The 20,648-nt window shown below is 38.3% G+C and overlaps 1 protein-coding gene across 1 annotated transcript; it reads left to right on the top strand.

Moving 5' to 3' along the window:
- Positions 1–3,287: 3,287 nt before the first annotated feature.
- Positions 3,288–20,648, top strand: LOC132558267 (tetratricopeptide repeat protein 39B-like). The gene is made up of 15 exons (XM_060222809.1): positions 3,288–3,363; positions 3,834–3,966; positions 4,421–4,553; positions 5,488–5,581; positions 5,988–6,053; positions 7,022–7,133; positions 10,592–10,659; positions 11,084–11,143; positions 13,214–13,305; positions 14,429–14,587; positions 17,416–17,533; positions 18,318–18,429; positions 19,193–19,310; positions 19,877–19,993; positions 20,399–20,648. The coding sequence occupies exons 1-15, from the start codon at positions 3,301–3,303 to the stop codon at positions 20,646–20,648; spliced, it is 1,695 nt and encodes a 564-aa protein (XP_060078792.1). The 5' UTR covers positions 3,288–3,300.

The following is a 20,648-nucleotide window of genomic DNA, read 5'->3' on the forward strand; positions in this document are numbered from 1 at the left end:
CTACAGCAATGGTAAGTAAAGGGAGGGAACTTCTACAGGAAAGGTAAGTGAAGGGAGGGAACTTCTACAGCAATGGTAAGTGAAGGGAGGGAACTTCTACAGCAATGGTAAGTGAAGGGAGGGAACTTCTACAGGAAAGGTAAGTGAAGGGAGGGAACTTCTACAGCAATGGTAAGTGAAGGGAAGGGAGGGAACTTCTACAGGAAAGGTAAGTGAAGGGAGGGAACTTCTACAGCAATGGTAAGTGAAGGAAGGGAACTTCTACAGCCATGGTAAGTGAAGGGAGGGAACTTCTACAGCCATGGTAAGTGAAGGGAGGGAACTTCTACAGGAAAGGTAAGTGAAGGGAGGGAACTTCTACAGCAATGGTAAGTGAAGGGAGGGAACTTCTACAGGAAAGGTAAGTGAAGGGAGGGAACTTCTACAGCAATGATAAGTAAGGGAGGGAACTTCTACAGCAATGGTAAGTGAAGGGAGGGAACTTCTACAGCAATGATAAGTAAGGGAGGGAACTTCTACAGCAATGGTAAGTAAGGGAGGGAACTTCTACAGCAATTGTTATGAGAAAGTCAAGAGAGGAACCTCCATCATGTTTGGTAAAACAAGAGAGGAACCTTCTACATGTTTGGTAAAACAAGAGAGGAACCTCCTACATGTTTGGTAAAACAAGAGAGGAACCTCCTACATGTTTGGTAAAACAAGAGAGGAACCTCCTACATGTTTGTTTTACTACATGTTTGGTAAAACAAGAGAGGAACATCCTACATGTTTGGTAAAACAAGAGAGGAACCTCCTACATGTTTGGTAAAACAAGAGAGGAACCTCCTACATGTTTGGTAAAACAAGAGAGGAACCTCCTACATGTTTGGTAAAACAAGAGAGGAACCTCCTACATGTTTGGTAAAACAAGAGAGGAACATCCTACATGTTTGGTAAAACAAGAGAGGAACCTCCTACATGTTTGGTAAAACAAGAGAGGAACCTCCTACATGTTTGGTAAAACAAGAGAGGAACCTGCTACATGTTTGGTAAAACAAGAGAAGAACATCCTACATGTTTGGTAAAACAAGAGAGGAACCTGCTACATGTTTGGTAAAACAAGAGAGGAACATCCTACATGTTTGGTAAAACAAGAGAGGAACCTCCTACATGTTTGGTAAAACAAGAGAGGAACATCCTACATGTTTGGTAAAACAAGAGAGGAACCTCCTACATGTTTGGTAAAACAAGAGAGGAACCTCCTACATGTTTGGTAAAACAAGAGAGGAACCTCCTACATGTTTGGTAAAACAAGAGAGGAACATCCTACATGTTTGGTAAAACAAGAGAGGAACATCCTACATGTTTGGTAAAACAAGAGAGGAACCTGCTACATGTTTGGTAAAACAAGAGAGGAACCTCCTACATGTTTGGTAAAACAAGAGAGGGACCTCCTACATGTTTGGTAAAACAAGAGAGGAACCTCCGACATGTTTGGTAAAACAAGAGAGGAACATCCTACATGTTTGGTAAAACAAGAGAGGAACCTCCTACATGTTTGGTAAAACAAGAGAGGAACCTCCTACATGTTTGGTAAAACAAGAGAGGGACCTCCTACATGTTTGGTAAAACAAGAGAGGAACCTCCTACATGTTTGGTAAAACAAGAGAAGAACATCCTACATGTTTGGTAAAACAAGAGAGGAACCTCCTACATGTTTGGTAAAACAAGAGAAGAACATCCTACATGTTTGGTAAAACAAGAGAAGAACATCCTACATGTTTGGTAAAACAAGAGAGGAACATCCTACATGTTTGGTAAAACAAGAGAGGAACCTGCTACATGTTTGGTAAAACAAGAGGTGAACCTCCTACATGTTTGGTAAAACAAGAGAGGAACCTCCTACATGTTTGGTAAAACAAGAGGGGAACATCCTACATGTTTGGTAAAACAAGAGAGGGACCTCCTACATGTTTGGTAAAACAAGAGAGGAACCTGCTACATGTTTGGTAAAACAAGAGAGGAACCTCCTACATGTTTGGTAAAACAAGAGAGGAACCTGCTACATGTTTGGTAAAACAAGAGAAGAACATCCTACATGTTTGGTAAAACAAGAGAAGAACATCCTACATGTTTGGTAAAACAAGAGAAGAACATCCTACATGTTTGGTAAAACAAGAGAGGAACCTCCTACATGTTTGGTAAAACAAGAGAGGAACCTGCTACATGTTTGGTAAAACAAGAGAGGAACCTCCTACATGTTTGGTAAAACAAGAGAAGAACATCCTACATGTTTGGTAAAACAAGAGAGGGACCTCCTACATGTTTGGTAAAACAAGAGAGGAACCTGCTACATGTTTGGTAAAACAAGAGAGGAACCTCCTACATGTTTGGTAAAACAAGAGAGGAACATCCTACATGTTTGGTAAAACAAGAGAGGAACCTGCTACATGTTTGGTAAAACAAGAGAGGAACATCCTACATGTTTGGTAAAACAAGAGAGGAACCTGCTACATGTTTGGTAAAACAAGAGAGGAACATCCTACATGTTTGGTAAAACAAGAGAGGAACCTCCTACATGTTTGGTAAAACAAGAGAGGAACCTCCTACATGTTTGGTAAAACAAGAGAGGAACATCCTACATGTTTGGTAAAACAAGAGAGGAACCTGCTACATGTTTGGTAAAACAAGAGAGGAACCTGCTACATGTTTGGTAAAACAAGAGAGGAACATCCTACATGTTTGGTAAAACAAGAGAGGAACCTCCTACATGTTTGGTAAAACAAGAGAGGAACATCCTACATGTTTGGTAAAACAAGAGAGGAATCTTCTACATTTTTATTAAGTCAAAGAAGGGATTTTCTTGATCTTTTGTCCTTAGTTAAGTGAAAGAATTTCCAGGGATAGACCGGAAAGGGAACTCCTACTTTTGTCCTTTGTTCATTAGGGGACAACCTTCCAGGAAAAGTTAAGTGAGGGCACTCCTGTTGCTTTTGTTAAGGGAGAAAATTTCCTGGGTAAATGATTGATTTGGGATGGGGGAAGGGCTGAGGGTATAGATGTTGGTATGTACCATTTCCTTGGATGGGGGAGATAGAGTGTGAGGGTTGAGGGTATAGATGTTGGTCTGTACCATTCCCTGGGGTAGGGGAGATGGAATGGGAGGGCTGGGGGTATGGATGTTGATATATATTATTATGTCTATTTACAGTGTGGACTGGAGTATGTACCATTCCCTGGGGTAGGGGCGATGGAATGGGAGGGCCGGGGGTATGGATGTTGATATATATTATTATGTCTATTTACAGTGTGGACTGGAGTATGTACCATTCCCTGGGGTATGGTACTATCATGTACCTACAAGCAGTCATGACATTTGATATGGTGAGTTCAAATTTCACACAAAAATTTCAGATGAAATTAATAACACCATTTTGACAATTGACTGCTTTTATTTCAGAAATTCAAATTTTAGAGGAAAAAGAAAGCTAACTTCCAGATCGCTTTTGTCTCTGGTAAAAGCTAGGACCTCATTCGTCTCTGAAATATCATCTTGTGTAACAGTCACATTTTATTAGTGATTGACCATGTACATTTGAAGGTGATGTGATGGATTCTATTATCTAATGATGTTTCATAATGTCTGACCTGTCCCTGCTTGTACTGTAGAAACCATTTGAGTTGAATACATCCTTTTTTCAGCTGTGATGATAATGTCTTTAAGTAATATTTTGTTTTGTTAGATTATTGTAATGTAAAATGTTTTTGACATGTTAGGCCACAGTGGCCATTCTGTAACATGATTGATGTTCATAAACCAGCTGTAAACATTTTGAGGTGTTCATTTTTTACAGAATGATATAGAGGTAGCCATCCAGACAATCAAGTCATCTCTAGTAGTGTGTAATAAGTACAGACGGAAAGTCTCCGTGTTGGAGGCCATCACTCGCAGCTCTAGTCGCAACAACTACAATGATCTTTCAGAAAGTAAGTATTGACAAAGACAAACAAACAGACAAAAAGACTGACACCACTAGACAGACAAACACTGCTAAAAAGACAGACACTGCCAGACAGACAGACAGACACTACCAGACAGGAAGATATTGCTAGACAGACACTGCCAAACAGTGACTGCCAGACAGACATAAAATTGTTAAAATTACATAATGCAATAGGAAGGTGTTTGATAAAAGCACAATATAATATAAGAAAAGAGGTCATTATTTATTTTGATGCCTCTGGTAGGAATCGAATCCAGGACCCCTGGCTTACTACTCTGATGCTCAACCGATCAAGCTACAGAGAAGTTCTCTCTAGCCGAGTGGTATATTGCGGTAAGTATTTTAGCTTGGTTACATAAATATCACAGTTGATGAGATTAATGTTGGAGAGATTTAAATAATAACAACTATGAATTTTTTATTTTGCTGATTTTCAGTTGAGATCCATGCAGAACTTTGCTATGCAGAATGTCTGATGATCAGGGCCCTGCTCACGTTCATACAGGATGAAAATCTCATCAGTTTTGTAAAAGGAGGACTCAAAATTAGGGAATGTTACAAAGTCTACAAGTAAGTTACCTCCATTCATAGAACTTGTTGTTAGACCAGAATGCATGGTGACAACTGACTTTACACTATTGCCCTCTCGCCAAATAGTAATCTGTTGTCAGTAATACAGGAAACAGATGTTTTCTAAAGCATGTAAAATACAGTTTTGTTTGTGCCGAAGATAAACATTGTCTCAAAATATATTTATACCGAAAAGATAAATCTCAATCCTTAACATTTTTTGTGTCGTGTCTAAATTTTCAAATTGAACTAAATTATCTCCCTTTTTAGCCCACCATCATCACCCTTTCTTAAATTTCATATGTAGGTTCCCCTTTGTCTCTAGTTGTGCTCATTTGATCAGAAAAACAAAATGGCCGACAGATGGCCATCTTAAATTTTGACTTTGAGCTTTCTCAAATTTCAAGTGTGTGTTTCCCTTGATCCTTAGTTATGCCTGAGAAAAGAATGGAAAAGATCCAACTTTCAAAGAATAAATAAAGATTAAACAATGATGGGCGCCAAGATCCCTCAGGGATCTCTTGTTTGGTACTGTGATACGTCAGAAAGATTTGTATATATGATGTTATTTAATTCATATTGCGACTTTGTGCCCATGTAAAGGTCGCAGACAGATCAGAACAGATAGTTTCCATTTCAGATTTCATTGTCTCATTTACAAAAAAAAAAACTGTCCAATAAGTTCTTGTCTACATCATGGCTGATGAAACTGTGAAGTTTTTCTCCTAATTATTGTCATTTCCTTTCTACCAATAGCCTTAAAGTCTTACAACTTGAGGTACATATGATGGTTGTTGCGATATTCCATCAGATAATAAATTTGAAGGATCAGCAGCCTCATGATAACATTATAGGAATCTATAACCGGAAATGTGAGGGTAAAAGATCAATCTGTTTCATACACATCATCTTTACATGTATAACTATACTTCAGAGAATGCAATCGAATGCTGAAGCACCGAACCTTTAAAGAGGAAAAGATCCACTTTGAGAGCGGAGTAAGGATGGGTGTTGGTGGGTTTAATTTGGTAAGTAATCCAATCCTAAAAATGTAGGAAATATTTACCTTTTGTAGAAAAGTATCATATTACAGAAGACTATTTGGGGAAAAAATGTGAAATAACTCACAACTTTAAAGCCTCAGAAGATATCTAAAAATGCAAGATATGCCATATACTGAAATTTCATTGATATTTCAAAACTTAACTAGTCACTTTTTTTCTTAAATTGATTGGATATCATTTATCGATGATTTGTGTTTTAAAGTCAACTTTTAAATAATTCTTTATCTTAAACTGTAGATCAATATAAAACTTATTAGCAACATCAACTTGAACCTCTAAAATTGACATTGTTTTTGTGAAAGTGATGCTGTGATGTTTGCTTGGGGATTTGAAGTACCATTTATAACTAATCTGACGTTGATATTTCCAGATGATATCATTGCTTCCTGGTAAAATACTAAAACTACTGGAGTTTGTAGGATTCTCTGGCAATAAAGTAAGTATTGGTGTAATTCATCCCTGTGTGATTAGGTCTGACGTCATGTTATAATTCATCACTGAGTGATTAGGTCTGACGTCATGTTATAATTAGTCCCTGTGTGATTAGGTCTGACGTCGTGTTTTTATTCATCACTGAGTGATTAGGTCTAACGTCATGTTATAATCCATCTCTGAGTGATTAGGTCTGACGTCATGTTATAATCCATCCCTGAGTGATTAGGTCTGACATCATGTTATAATTCATCCCTGAGTGATTAGGTCTGACATCATGTTATAATTCGTCACTGAGTGATCAGGTCTGACGTCATGTTATAATTCATCCCTGAGTGATTAGGTCTGACGTCATGTTATAATTAGTCCCTGAGTGATTAGGTCTGACGTCATGTTATAATTAGTCCCTGAGTGATTAGGTTTGACGTCATTTTATAATTCATCCCTGAGTGATTAGGTCTGATGTCATGTTATAATTAGTCCCTGAGTGATTAGGTCTGATGTCATGTTATAATTCATCCCTGAGTGATTAGGTCTGACGTCATGTTATAATTAGTCCCTGAGTGATTAGGTCTGACGTCATGTTATAATTAGTCCCTGAGTGATTAGGTCTGACGTCATGTTATAATTAGTCCCTGAGTGATTAGGTTTGACGTCATTTTATAATTCATCCCTGAGTGATTAGGTCTGACGTCATGTCATAATTAGTCTCTGAGTGATAAGGTCTGACGTCATGTTATAATTAGTCCCTGAGTGATTAGGTTTGACGTCATGTTATAATTCATCCCTGAGTGATTAGGTCTGATGTCATGTTATATTTCATCCCTGAGTGATTAGGTCTGACGTCATGTCATAATTAGTCTCTGAGTGATCAGGTCTGACGTCATGTTGACAACCATTCCTTGAATTAAACACTCCATGATGTAGATGATGTTATTGAAATGAATGTCCAACCAACATTGTTTCTTACAGAAAGTTGGACTGAGTGAACTACAGAAGGGTACGGAAGTGTTGTCAAGTCTTCGTGGACCACTATGTTCTATAGTGTTGATAGCCTACCACACTGTAGTCTGTTTTGTATTAGGTTTGTATTTGGTTACCATTATCATCTGTAGTCTGTTACATTTTAGGTCTGTAGTCTGTCGTCAGTTACATATTATGTCTGTAGTCTGTTACGTATTAGTTCTGTAGTCTGTCATCAGTTACATATTAGGTCTGTACTCTGTTTTCTGTTACATATTAGGTCTGTAGTCTGTGGTCTGTTACATATTAGGTCTGTAGTCTGTTGTCTGCTACATATTAGGTCCATAGTCCAGACTGTCGTCTGTTATGTATTAGGTCTGTAGTCTGTCGTCAGTTACATATTAGGTCTGTAATCTGTCGTCTGTTACGTATTAGGTCTGTAGTCTGTCGCCTGTTATGAATTATGGTTTGTAGTCTGTCGTCTGTTACATATTAGGTCTGTAGTCTGTTGTCTGTTACATATTAGGTCTGTAGACTCTCGTCTGTTACATATTAGGTCTGTAGACTCTCGTCTGTTACATATTAGGTCTGTAGTCTGTTGTCTGTTACATATTAGGTCTGTAGTCTGTCGTCTGTTACATATTAGGTCTGTAGACTCTTGTCTGTTACATATTAGGTCTGTAGTCTGTTGTCTGTTACATATTAGGTCTGTAGACTCAGACTGTTGTCAGTTACATATTAGATCAGTAGTCTGTCATCTGTTATTAGGCCTGTAGTCCAGACTCTCATCTGTTACATATTACGTCTGTAGTCCAGACTCTCATCTGTTACATATTAGGTCTGTTTTCTGTCGTCTGTTACATATCAGGTCTGTAGTCCAGACTCTCGTCTGTTACATATTAGGCCTGTAGTCCAGACTCTCATCTGTTACATATTACGTCTGTAGACTGTCGTCTGTTATGTATTAGGTCTGTAGACTCTCGTCTGTTACATGTTATGTCTGTAGTCCAGACTCTCATCTGTTATATATTAGGCCTGTAGTCCAGACTCTCATCTGTTACATATTACGTCTGTAGTCCAGACTCTCATCTGTTACATATTACGTCTGTAGTCCAGACTCTCATCTGTTACATATTAGGCCTGTAGTCCAGACTCTCATCTGTTACATATTAGGCCTGTAGTCCAGACTCTCATCGTCTGCTACATATTACGTCTGTAGTCCAGACTCTCATCTGTTACATATTACGTCTGTAGTCTCTCATACTGTTCATCTGTTATATATTAGGCCTGTAGTCCAGACTCTCATCTGTTACATATCATGTCTGTAGTCCAGACTCTCATCTGTTACATATTAGGTCTGTAGTCCAGACTCTCATCTGTTATATATTAGGCCTGTAGTCCAGACTCTCATCTGTTATATATTAGGCCTGTAGTCCAGACTCTCATCTGTTATATATTAGGCCTGTAGTCCAGACTCTCATCTGTTATATATTAGGCCTGTAGTCCAGACTCTCACCTGTTACATATTACGTCTGTAGTCCAGACTCTCGTCTGTTACATATTAGGCCTGTAGTCCAGACTCTCATCTGTTACATATTATGTCTGTAGTCCAGACTCTCATCTGTTACATATTAGGCCTGTAGTCCAGACTCTCATCTGTTACATATTAGGTCTGTAGTCCAGACTCTCATCTGTTATATATTAGGCCTGTAGTCCAGACTCTCATCTGTTATATATTAGGCCTGTAGTCCAGACTCTCATCTGTTACATATTACGTCTGTAGTCCAGACTCTCATCTGTTACATATTAGGTCTGTAGTCCAGACTCTCATCTGTTACATATTAGGTCTGTAGTCCATAGACTCTCATCTGTTATATATTAGGTCTGTAGTCCAGACTCTCATCTGTACATATATTATATATTAGGTCTGTACTCTATAGTCTGTTACATATTAGGTCTGTAGACTGTCGTCTGTTATGTATTAGGTCTGTAGACTCTCGTCTGTTACATATTATGTCTGTAGTCCAGACTCTCATCTGTTATATATTAGGCCTGTAGTCTGTCGCAGACTGTCATCTGTTATATATTAGGTCTGTAGTCTGACTCTCGTCTGTTACATATTAGGTCTGTATCTGTCTGTCTGTCTGTAGTCCAGACTCTCATCTGTTACATATTAGGCCTGTAGTCCAGACTCTCATCTGTTATATATTAGGCCTGTAGTCCAGACTCTCGTCTGTTACATATCAGGTCTGTAGTCCAGACTCTCGTCTGTTACATATTACGTCTGTAGTCCAGACTCTCATCTGTTATATATTAGGCCTGTAGTCCAGACTCTCATCTGTTACATATTAGGCCTGTAGTCCAGACTCTCATCTGTTACATATTAGGTCTGTAGTCTGTCGTCTGTTACATATAAGGTCTGTTTTCTGTCATCTGTTACATATTACGTCTGTAGTCCAGACTCTCATCTGTTACATATTAGGCCTGTAGTCCAGACTCTCATCTGTTACATATTATGTCTGTAGTCCAGACTCTCATCTGTTATATATTAGGTCTGTAGTCCAGACTCTCATCTGTTATATATTAGGCCTGTAGTCCAGACTCTCATCTGTTATATATTAGGCCTGTAGTCCAGACTCTCATCTGTTACATATTATGTCTGTAGTCCAGACTCTCATCTGTTATATATTAGGCCTGTAGTCCAGACTCTCATCTGTTATATATTAGGCCTGTAGTCCAGACTCTCATCTGTTACATATTATGTCTGTAGTCCAGACTCTCATCTGTTATATATTAGGTCTGTAGTCCAGACTCTCGTCTGTTACATATTACGTCTGTAGTCCAGACTCTCATCTGTTACATATTACGTCTGTATTCCAGACTCTCATCTGTTACATATTACGTCTGTAGTCTGTCGTCTGTTACATATTACGTCTGTAGTCCAGACTCTCGTCTGTTACATATGAAGTTTATAGTTGAGTATAGAGGTCTACATCGAACACTGTGTTCCTTACCCATCAGCATCTCTTCAGTATTGTTAATGGAAAGATGGCTTCATTGAAATTAAGAACTGGCTTGTCTACAGATATTTTCTGAGACAGTACTAAAACAGCTGTCAATAATTTTGTAAAATACATGTTGGGTTGTAATTTCATTATTCTACATACATATATAGGATTTTGAATGAAAATTTATCTCACATGTAATGATAACTTGTGTAAGATACTTTATATGATTTTTCACATAACTCGGAAAAATGCCATTTTAACAGATTTTAAATCAAAGCATGGAGGAGAAATTCAGACAATTGTTGTGTTGTGCCATTTTTGATGTAAAGTGGTTATCCATGTTATAATATTACAGTTTATTTCTGGCCCAACCAATCAAAAACACTCCAGGTTATATTACACGAGTGACATATACACATTATTATCACATGTACAAATTCACTAGATAACAGGAGGATCATGTGATAATAGTTTGTAATACAACGTGACACTACACACGTCTTCCTGTTCTTCACTTTAAGTAGGAGGTCATCTTTTATCAGAAACAATCTCTGTTCAATATGTATTGCAGGTTTAGCTGACGGGGATGTTGGCCTGGCTGATGAGCTTCTACAGAATTGTTTAAAACGGTTTCCTAAGGTTAGTTTACTACTTATTCATCAATGAAGCATGGATGATAAAGCAGAAATCTACATCTATGAAATATATTTCAAGAAGATTCGAAATGTGTGGAAATGTGTATCTATGAAATATATTTAAGTAAAAAAAGACAAATTTTTTCATCTCCAATTTGAAATATGATATTATAATAATACCAGATTTAATTAGAAGACAATTTATTAAAGGATATTGTAATAAAATTATCTGTATTTCATCACATGCTTTTGTCTTTGCCTTGAAATATAATACTGAAATAATGCCAAATTAAAAGTAAACGACAATTTATGAAAGGACACTACAATATAATGATAACTGTATTCAATGGTAAACCTATTGTGTGTGACCATTGTTCAAGTTTTTGTTGATGTTTATGAAGATGAAACATGTTTTATTTTGTTTACAGGGTGCTTTGTTTTTATTTTTTGCGGGAAGAATAGCAGAAGTGAGAGGAAATATAGATAAGGTAAATATGCTAATGAAGTAGATCTTACTAGTATCAACAATTATTCTGCAATTAGCCCAACCCACAACTTCAAGTCATATTCCACTAGAATTATTGAAACATTGAACAGACTTTTTATAAATGCCAGAGATTTTCAGGCAAATATCATAGTGCTCACTATTGGTATTTGATCGTAATGTTGAATTCTTTTTAAGTGAAGGCAATTTTCCAAATGACATTGGGAGAATAGGAATTCAAACTGATGGTTTCTTATGAAGGAATTAATTAGCAAAGCCACAAAGTGGCAAATATTTGTTGAAATGTTTTAATGAGTTTGGATTATGCTATTTAAGAGGCAGATGGCCTAGTGGTAGGACATTGGGCTGGTGGTCTAGAGGTACAATGGCCTTGTGGTAGGATGTTGGACTGGTGATGGTTAGAGACACTGTGGCCTTGTGATAGGATGTTGGACTGGTGATGGTAAGAGGCACAGTGGCCTTGTTGGATGTTGGACTGGTGATAGTAAGAGGCAGAGTGGCCTTGTGGTTGGATGTTGAGCTGGTGGTCTAGAGGCATAGTGGCCTTGTGGTAGGATGTTGGACTGGTGATGGTAAGAGGCAGAGTGGCCTTGTGGTTGGATGTTGAGCTGGTGGTCTAGAGGCATAGTGGCCTAGTGGTAGGATGTTGGACTGGTGATGTTTAGAGGCATAGTAGCCTTGTGGTAGGATGTTGGACTGGTGATGGTTAGAGGCAAAGTGGCCTTGTGGTTGGATGTTGAGCTGGTGGTCTAGAGGCATAGTGGCCTTGTGGTAGGATGTTGGACTGGTGATGGTAAGAGGCAGAGTGGCCTTGTGGTTGGATGTTGAGCTGGTGGTCTAGAGGCATAGTGGCCTTGTGGTAGGATGTTGGACTGGTGATGTTTAGAGGCATAGTAGCCTTGTGGTAGGATGTTGGACTGGTGATGGTTAGAGGCAAAGTGGCCTTGTGGTTGGATGTTGAGCTGGTGGTCAAGAGGCATAGTGGCCTTGTGGTAGGATGTTGGACTGGTGATGGTTAGAGACACTGTGGCCTTGTGGTAGGATGTTGGGCTGGTGGTCTAGAGGCATAGTGGCCTTGTGGTAGGATGTTGGACTGGTGATGGTTAGAGGCAGAGTGGCCTTGTGGTTGGATGTTGAGCTGGTGGTCTAGAGGCATAGTGGCCTTGTGGTAGGATGTTGGACTGGTGATGGTTAGAGGCAAAGTGGCCTTGTGGTTGGATGTTGGGCTGGTGGTCTAGAGGCATAGTGGCCTAGTGGTAGGATGTTGGACTGGTGATGTTCAGAGGCATAGTAGCCTTGTGGTAGGATGTTGGACTGGTGATGGTTAGAGGCAAAGTGGCCTTGTGGTTGGATGTTGAGCTGGTGGTCTAGAGGCATAGTGGCCTTGTGGTAGGATGTTGGACTGGTGATGGTTAGAGACACTGTGGCCTTGTGGTAGGATGTTGAGCTGATTTTCTAGAGGCATAGTGGCCTTGTGGTAGGATGTTGGACTGGTGATGGTTAGAGGCATAGTGGCCTTGTGGTAGGATGTTGGACCGGTGATGGTTAGAGGCATAGTGGCCTTGTGGTAGGATGTTGGACTGGTGATGGTTAGAGGCATAGTGGCCTTGTGGTAGGATGTTGGACTGGTGATGGTTAGAGACAGTGGCCTTGTGGTAGGATGTTGGACCGGTGATGGTTAGAGGCATAGTGGCCTTGTGGTAGGATGTTGGACTGGTGATGGTTAGAGGCATAGTGGCCTTGTGGTAGGATGTTGGACTGGTGATGGTTAGAGGCAAAGTGGCCTTGTGGTTGGATGTTGAGCTGGTGGTCTAGAGGCATAGTGGTAGGATGTTGGACTGGTGATGGTTAGAGACACTAAAAATAAAGAAATATAATGTCTGCTGTCAGGATTGTTAGCACTGAGTCTGTTCTTCTTATTAAACATGGCTCTGTATTACTGTATTTTATCCTATGAGACTACTAGGGTTTCAATACAGGAAACAACACATCACTGTAATATTTAATGACAACATGTGTGTTCTAATCATCTTCGATGATTGTGTTCTCTCAGGCGTTATGTAAGTTTGAAGAGTCTATAGAATGCCAGCAGGAGTGGAGACAGTTTCATCACCTTTGTTTCTGGGAACTCATGTGGTGTTATTGGTAAGTATAGAATAAATTTGATTTATTCTATAATTATGACACCAACAATAAGTTTTATATATAAATTACTTCAGTGGGCCATGTCTGACAGAGGACTCAAACCCCAATCATTAAGGGGGAAGTTAGTGTGTCACCACTTTACCACTTTACCATCCAGTCTATCATTATTGTAGGAGCTACATACTGTATTTCTGGCTAGTGTGTTTTAAAGTTGAGTTTTCCTACACTTTCTCCTTCACAGCAATGTAATATGGAGATGTGCAGTTTCAAAAAGAAATAAATAAAAATTCATACCATATTCAATCCCATCAAACAATAGTCATTGATCATTATTATAATTATATAATTGTTGATTCAGATAATGCTAAATTCATTTAACTAATCACATGCTAGACACATTAGAATACTATTAACGCATCATTGAAATCCAGATACAAGGCCCATTAAGATACCAGTAACTTATCATTAAAATCTTGGTGCTAGACTCATTAAAATATTGTTAACTCACCATTAAAATCTAGATGCCAGGCCCAATAAAATACCTTTATTTAATTAATATTGTGACAACTTGCTAAGAACAGATTAAAGAACCCATTAAACCAAGTTTATATCTTACTATCACATAAGTATCTACTATGACCTTGTGCAATAACACCTAGTTAGCATTGCTGTGATTGGCTAAAGGTTCTCACTGCTTCTACATGTGGCATCATAATTTCATGGCATCATAGTCATTGTGACATCACTAAAGAAAACAATAAAGAATCCAGAAAAATGATATAATAACAATAAAGAGGTCCAATGAAATACTATTTTCACGAGTGCTTTTAACGCTATGTTATCTGAGAAGCGGAATATTTTAATATCTATGAAACTTGACATATATGTTTCTTTTCACGTTGCATGATGTAGTGTCGTTAAAATGAATGAAAAAAAAGAAACTCAGCCTCATTTTAGTAATTTCATATGAAATAGTACATAGATCAATATATGATATCAATTTTTATATAGGTTGATGGTTCTAAATTATTTTACAGTCACTAACCAATTTATGACATTTAGCATTGTGATTTACAAAGAACACTTAACTGTATGTGATGCTGATTGGATATTTCATTAACAGTTTCAAATCTGATTGGCTGATGGCGATGAAGTATGCAGAGAAGCTGTGTAAGGAGAGTCGTTGGAGTAAGGCTACCTATACCTACCTGAAGGCTTGCTTCTTACTTATGTGTGAAGATCGGTCGCAGGACACACAGGATCATCTTATCTATCTATTTGGGTAGGAAATATTCTACATGTAATAGCTCCCACTTATAAGTTTAATGGTAGATTTTCATTTGGATGTATTCTCACAAGGCTTGAAATATCTCTTCGAAAGGTCTCTCAAGACAGGTTTTGTTGTAATCCTTCTCATGGTAGGATCTTATCTATACAGAATAATCGTCTTTAAAGGTAGGTATACACAATATCAGTACAGTGGTCTCTCAAGACAGGTTTTGTTGTAATCCTTCCTTTAAGTTGGTTTCTTATGGGATTTCTTGTCTCTACAAGAAGATGGTCTTTAAAGGTAGGTATACACACTATCAGTACAGTGGTCTCTCAAGACAGGTTTTGTTGTAATCCTTCTCATGGTAGGATCTTATCTATACAGAATAATGGTCTTTAAAGGTAGGTATACACACTATCAGTACAGTGGTCTCTCAAGACAGGTTTTGTTGTAATCCTTGTCATGAGGGATTTCTTGTTTATACAGAATAAGTAGGTTTACGACTGTAGGTCATCAGATGGCTGGTCTCTCAAGACAGGTTTATGAGGGCTGATTGATAAGTAGTGAGCCTCGTATTTATGGATTTGACTTTTGGCAGACATATTGCATGATTTTTCAACATAATCCCCTTCAGTATCTATACACTTTGTTTAAGGGCCTCGATGCCACTTTTAAAGAATTCCTTTTCTTGACCGTTCAGAAAGTCCTCCACAGCATGTATGATGTTATCATCTGAATGAATGTGGGTATCAGAAATGACCTTTTTCAAATTTGGAAATAGATGAAAGTCTGATGGAGCAAGATCAGGCGAATAAGGGAGACGCTCCATGAATTCAGACCTCAATTGTTAATGGAGTCATAGCAATGACAGTCTTGTTAACAATGGCATTGTCCGGGTGGAACAACTGCCTATAAAGTGATGTATAATATATGCCATTGATTGTTCGTCCAGTCTGCAGATAATTTACCATCAGAATACCATTAGCATCCCAGAAAACAGAGGCCATAACCTTTCCAGCTAATGGAACAGTCTTTGCCTTTTTTGATGGGGGTGAAATAGGGGGCCTCAATTGTTTAGACTGTTGTTAGGCCTCTGGGTTGAAATGATGGACCCACCTGTCATATACAGTCACAAACCTCTGCAGAAAGTTTGAAGGATCTGCCTCTAAAAAGGTTCAGATTGGCCTGGTGTGCTTCTGATTAACGGTCAGAAGTCGTGGTACCCAATGGTCTGAAAGCTTTCTCACTGAAAGATCTTCCATAAGAATAGAATGTACACTTTCCTGTGAAATCCCAACTGTACTGGCTATAGATCTCTGTAACTCGCCTGTCAGCCATAACAATATCATGGACTTTATTGACCATTTCTAGGGTTGCAACAGTAACAGGCCTTCCGCGACGAGCGTCACTGTAGCATATGAAGAGACATCATTCTCAAGTGTTGCTATCATATCAGTATGAATATCCTTAGGTGCTAGACCTTCCTTATGCAGATTTTGTCCATTTTGCAAAAGTCACTTGCCTTGTTTATTTTAGAGTGTTACCTTTTTGACATAAACTGACCAAGTGACACCAGTCTTCAGGTACATAGCCTTAAATAGTCAGAGAATAGTAGAACTGAAGACTCACAACATATCAATCAGCCCTTGTACTTCTGTAGTTCATCAATCAGGTGGTCACTCTGGACAGTTTTACTTCTGTGGTTCTTTAAGAGGGTGGTCTCTCAAGACAGTTTTACTTCTGTGGTTCTTTAAGAGGGTGGTCTCTCAAGACAGTTTTACTTCTGTGGTTCTTTAAGAAGGTGGTCTCTCAAGACAGTTTTACTTCTGTGGTTCTTTAAGAGGGTGGTCTCTCAAGACAGTTTTACTTCTGTGGTTCTTTAAGAGGGTGGTCTCTCAAGACAGGTTTTGTTGTTATCCTCCCTTTAGGTTTCTCATGACTGAATGATGGTCATTAAAGATAGGTTTACTACTGTAGTACAGTGGTCTGTTGCGACAGGTTTACTCCTGCAGATCCTTAGGAAGGAAGTGTTTCAAGACTGGTTTACTTCTATAGATCTCCAGGAGGATGGTTTCATAGGACAAGTTTACTTTTGTTATTCTTTAAGAGGGTGGTTTCTCAAAGCAGAGTTACTGTGATTTTTGATAAAGAGTTTCTACAGACTGGTAAGATATTTAGTTACCCAGTATTGATAAAAGTAGTTAAGCTCAACTGATTTTCAGGTAGGGCAACCTTTCAGAACAAATTTTCAGGTAGGGCAACCTTTCAGAACAAATTTTCAGGTAGGGCAACCTTTCAGAACAAATTTTCAGGTAGGGCAACCTTTCAGAACAAATTTTCAGGTAGGGCAACCTTTCAGAACAAATTTACAGGTAGGGCAACCTTTCAGAACAAATTTTCAGGTAGGGCAACCTTTCAGAACAAATTTTCAGGTAGGGCAACCTTTCAGAACAAATTTTCAGGTAGGGCAACCTTTCAGAACAAATTTTCAGGTAGGGCAACCTTTCAGAACAAATTTTCAGGTAGGGCAACCTTTCAGAACAAATTTTCAGGTAGGGCAACCTTTCAGAACAAATTTTCAGGTAGGGCAACCTTTCAGAACAAATTTTCAGGTAGGGCAACCTTTCAGAACAAATTTACAGGTAGGGCAACCTTTCAGAACAAATTTTCAGGTAGGGCAACCTTTCAGAACAAATTTTCAGGTAATGCTTTCAGTTTATGATTTTATGACATAAAAGCTTTTCATCTTTAATGAATAAATGACAGAATTTCCTACAAGTTTTGAAATGTTTGTATTGTTTGTAAAGACTGTATATCTCAATAAAGGTGTATATTTCCAGAGAGGTACCAAAGTTGAAACAAAGGATAGCAGGAAAATCTATCCCATTAGAAAAGTTTGCTGTTCACAAAGCGAAACGGTTCCAGGACGAAGGAAACCAACTGCTATTGCCAGCCCTGGTGAGGTTGTCTTATTAACACAATATGTTTGTAGATATGCTGTGGTAAATGCAGCTAATATTGAAATACGATTATTTAAATGCGTCTTACAAAAATTGTGACAATTGAGACTTTCATATGTCTTTAATGGATCTCTATCAAACATGGCTTAATCACACTGGTATTTGATTGTGTTTCCCTGAAAAGTATTTTAATTAAACTCAATTCATCAGTAAAACATACTGCTTTCCCTAGTGGCATTTCATCGTGGTATTTCCATATTCATGACATCACACTAATGATGGGAGGGGTAAAGTTTACTATGGTGTATGTAAGAAAATTATATTTTTGAACTTTATTTGTTTATTTTCTATTGAAAAAAACTTGGTTAGAAGTCTAAGCATGTGACAGCAGTTAATGTACACAATTTAAATTTGTTTGATGTGTACAATATAATTAAAGTTACATTGCTTTTTTTATTAAAAAAATTTCTCTGACATGTTACAAGAATCATTGTGACTGAGGTTACCGTTAAGGTCCCTGGGCCTCTTGTTCATTGATATCAGCTTTTTCCCACGGATTCAGCATACTGTAAACTTTCTCAATTTTCCTTATGACAAGGATTTCAAATCCAATTTCTAGCCTGTAAAGCTTTGAGCCAGTGTTTAGTTTGTTATCACTGTAGTATTCTCTTCATCAGGGATTACGTTAGATCAGGCATGAAAAGTTCTCCTTGAAAAATATTCAGCCTCAGGACATTATTTTACTGTAATAAGAAGCAGTGATAATGGACCATTTTTTTTAGGAAATGGTGTATTTACTGAGCGGTTTCAACATCCTCAGTAAAAATGACCCTCTACTGGAACCTTTCCTGTTGATCACGGAGAAGACTATTAATGATGTGGTGAAGAACAAAGGTAAATTCTCCCAAATCAACATCACCTCACAACGTGTTATATACTGAATCAATGTCATCACACCTCACAACGTGTTATATACTGAATCAATGTCATCACACCTCACAACGTGTTATATACTGAATCAATATCATCACACCTCACAACGTGATATATACTGAATCAATGTCATCACACCTCACAACGTGTTATATACTGAATCAATGTCACCTCACAACGTGTTATATACTGAATCAATGTCATCACACCTCACAACGTGTTATATACTGAATCAATGTCATCACACCTCACAACGTGTTATATACTGAATCAATGTCATCACACCTCACAACGTGTTATATACTGAATCAATGTCACCTCACAACGTGTTATATACTGAATCAATGTCATCACACCTCACAACTTGTTATATACTGAATCAATGTCATCACACCTCACAACGTGTTATATACTGAATCAATGTCACCTCACAACGTGTTATATACTGAATCAATGTCGTCACACCTCACAACGTGTTATATACTGAATCAATGTCACCTCACAATGTGTTATATCCATACTGAATTTTACCCTCTTTTTTACCCAGAGTGTTTGGCAGTATGGTTCGTCTCTGTCATTTCCTTAGTGATCTGATTTGCCCTTCTGGTATTTGATGGGCTGTGACTTCCCCAATGTCCACTTACAGCTGAATGTTTTACCTGTCCACCCACTTGGAGTTAGCCCACCTAAAGTGATGAAATCGGGTTTTATTTTTTGCTCTCAGATTCCCATCCCTGTTTCATGGACGACTACTGCCTCGCCCTCCTGTTGAAGGGAGTCTGCCTCAAACATAGGTCACAGTATTTCCAGGCTCGACAATGTTTCACAGAAATTGTGGAAAAGTGAGTATTTCCAGGCTCGACAATGTTTTACAGAAATTGTGGAAAAGTGAGTATTTCCAGGCTCGACAATGTTTTACAGAAATTGTGGAAAAGTGAGTATTTCCAGGCTCGACAATGTTTTACAGAAATTGTGGAAAAGTGAGTATTTCCAGGCTCGACAATGTTTTACAGAAATTGTGGAAAAGTGAGTATTTCCAGGCTCGACAATGTTTTACAGAAACTGTGGAAAAGTGAGTATTCTAATGACAACTTTATCACAATCAAGCCTGTCTAAAACAGTCATTCAATGGAGCAGATATAATGTGCTGAACTTTGACTTGATAATGTGCTGAACTTTGACTTGATAATGTGCTGAACTTTGACCCAATATTCTGTTGATCTTTTACCTGATATTGTGTTAGAATTGACCTGCTTTATTAAAAGATTGGGGTTGACATTTTATCTGATTATGTGTTCAAGTTGTACCTGATAATATGATGAACTTTGAGTGGATAATTTGGAAATTTTACCTAAAAATGTTTTGAACTTTGACCTGATGATAATTTGAACTTTGATCTCTGTGTCAGTGAGAAGAACATTAAGAAAGACACCTTCCTTGTCCCCTATGCAGTGGTTGAGTTGGCAATCCTGAATCTGGCAGAGGAGAACTGGAAGGAGGTCAAGATACTTCTGGAGAAAGCTAAGTAGGTCGCTGTGACAGTATTTTGTAATGAGACAAGTTTCTTAATGTCAGCTGTAAAAATCATAGTGTTATGGATGATGTGCATTCAACTGAATTTTTTGTTTGTTTAAGTTATCATAAGTAACTGTACACTCTTTAAAATTGAAAATCTGCTGTATGTATGGATGTAATGGCCTTGAGCTTCTTGGTTACACCTGAAGTTGGCGCCCCAACCTCAAAACTATGTAGATTTTGAGAGACTGCACATTTTTTTTAGTCTGCTACTGGTAAAAAGTGAAACTTTGTGTAAAATTTCCTGATATCTACCCGACAATCTCTTGTGTTGGTATGTTTGTTTGAATGTTCAGGTAAATTCTACTATAAATTTTTATATTACAATACAAAATTACTTATATATCTACTACAGGAACAAGTACAAGGGCTACCTGTTGGAATCTCGATTACACTTTCGTGTTCATGCCGTCCGTCTGTCCATGTCCAGTCAGACCAATAGCAACAATAGCAATGAGGGAGATGATGTAGACGATATTGAATCGCCGTTGGGCTCACCACACCCTGGTAAATCAGATCAGGGAGGCAGTCGGAACAGCTGGACTTCAGGACAAGACAGTCTGGATGGTGGACTGGCAGAGACCAATCATACGACACACTTTTGA

Source organism: Ylistrum balloti, unplaced genomic scaffold, assembly GCF_031769215.1.
Source record: "Ylistrum balloti isolate Yb309-2 unplaced genomic scaffold, AGI_CSIRO_Ybal_v1 Utg370776, whole genome shotgun sequence".
Lineage (NCBI taxonomy): Eukaryota > Metazoa > Mollusca > Bivalvia > Pectinida > Pectinidae > Ylistrum > Ylistrum balloti.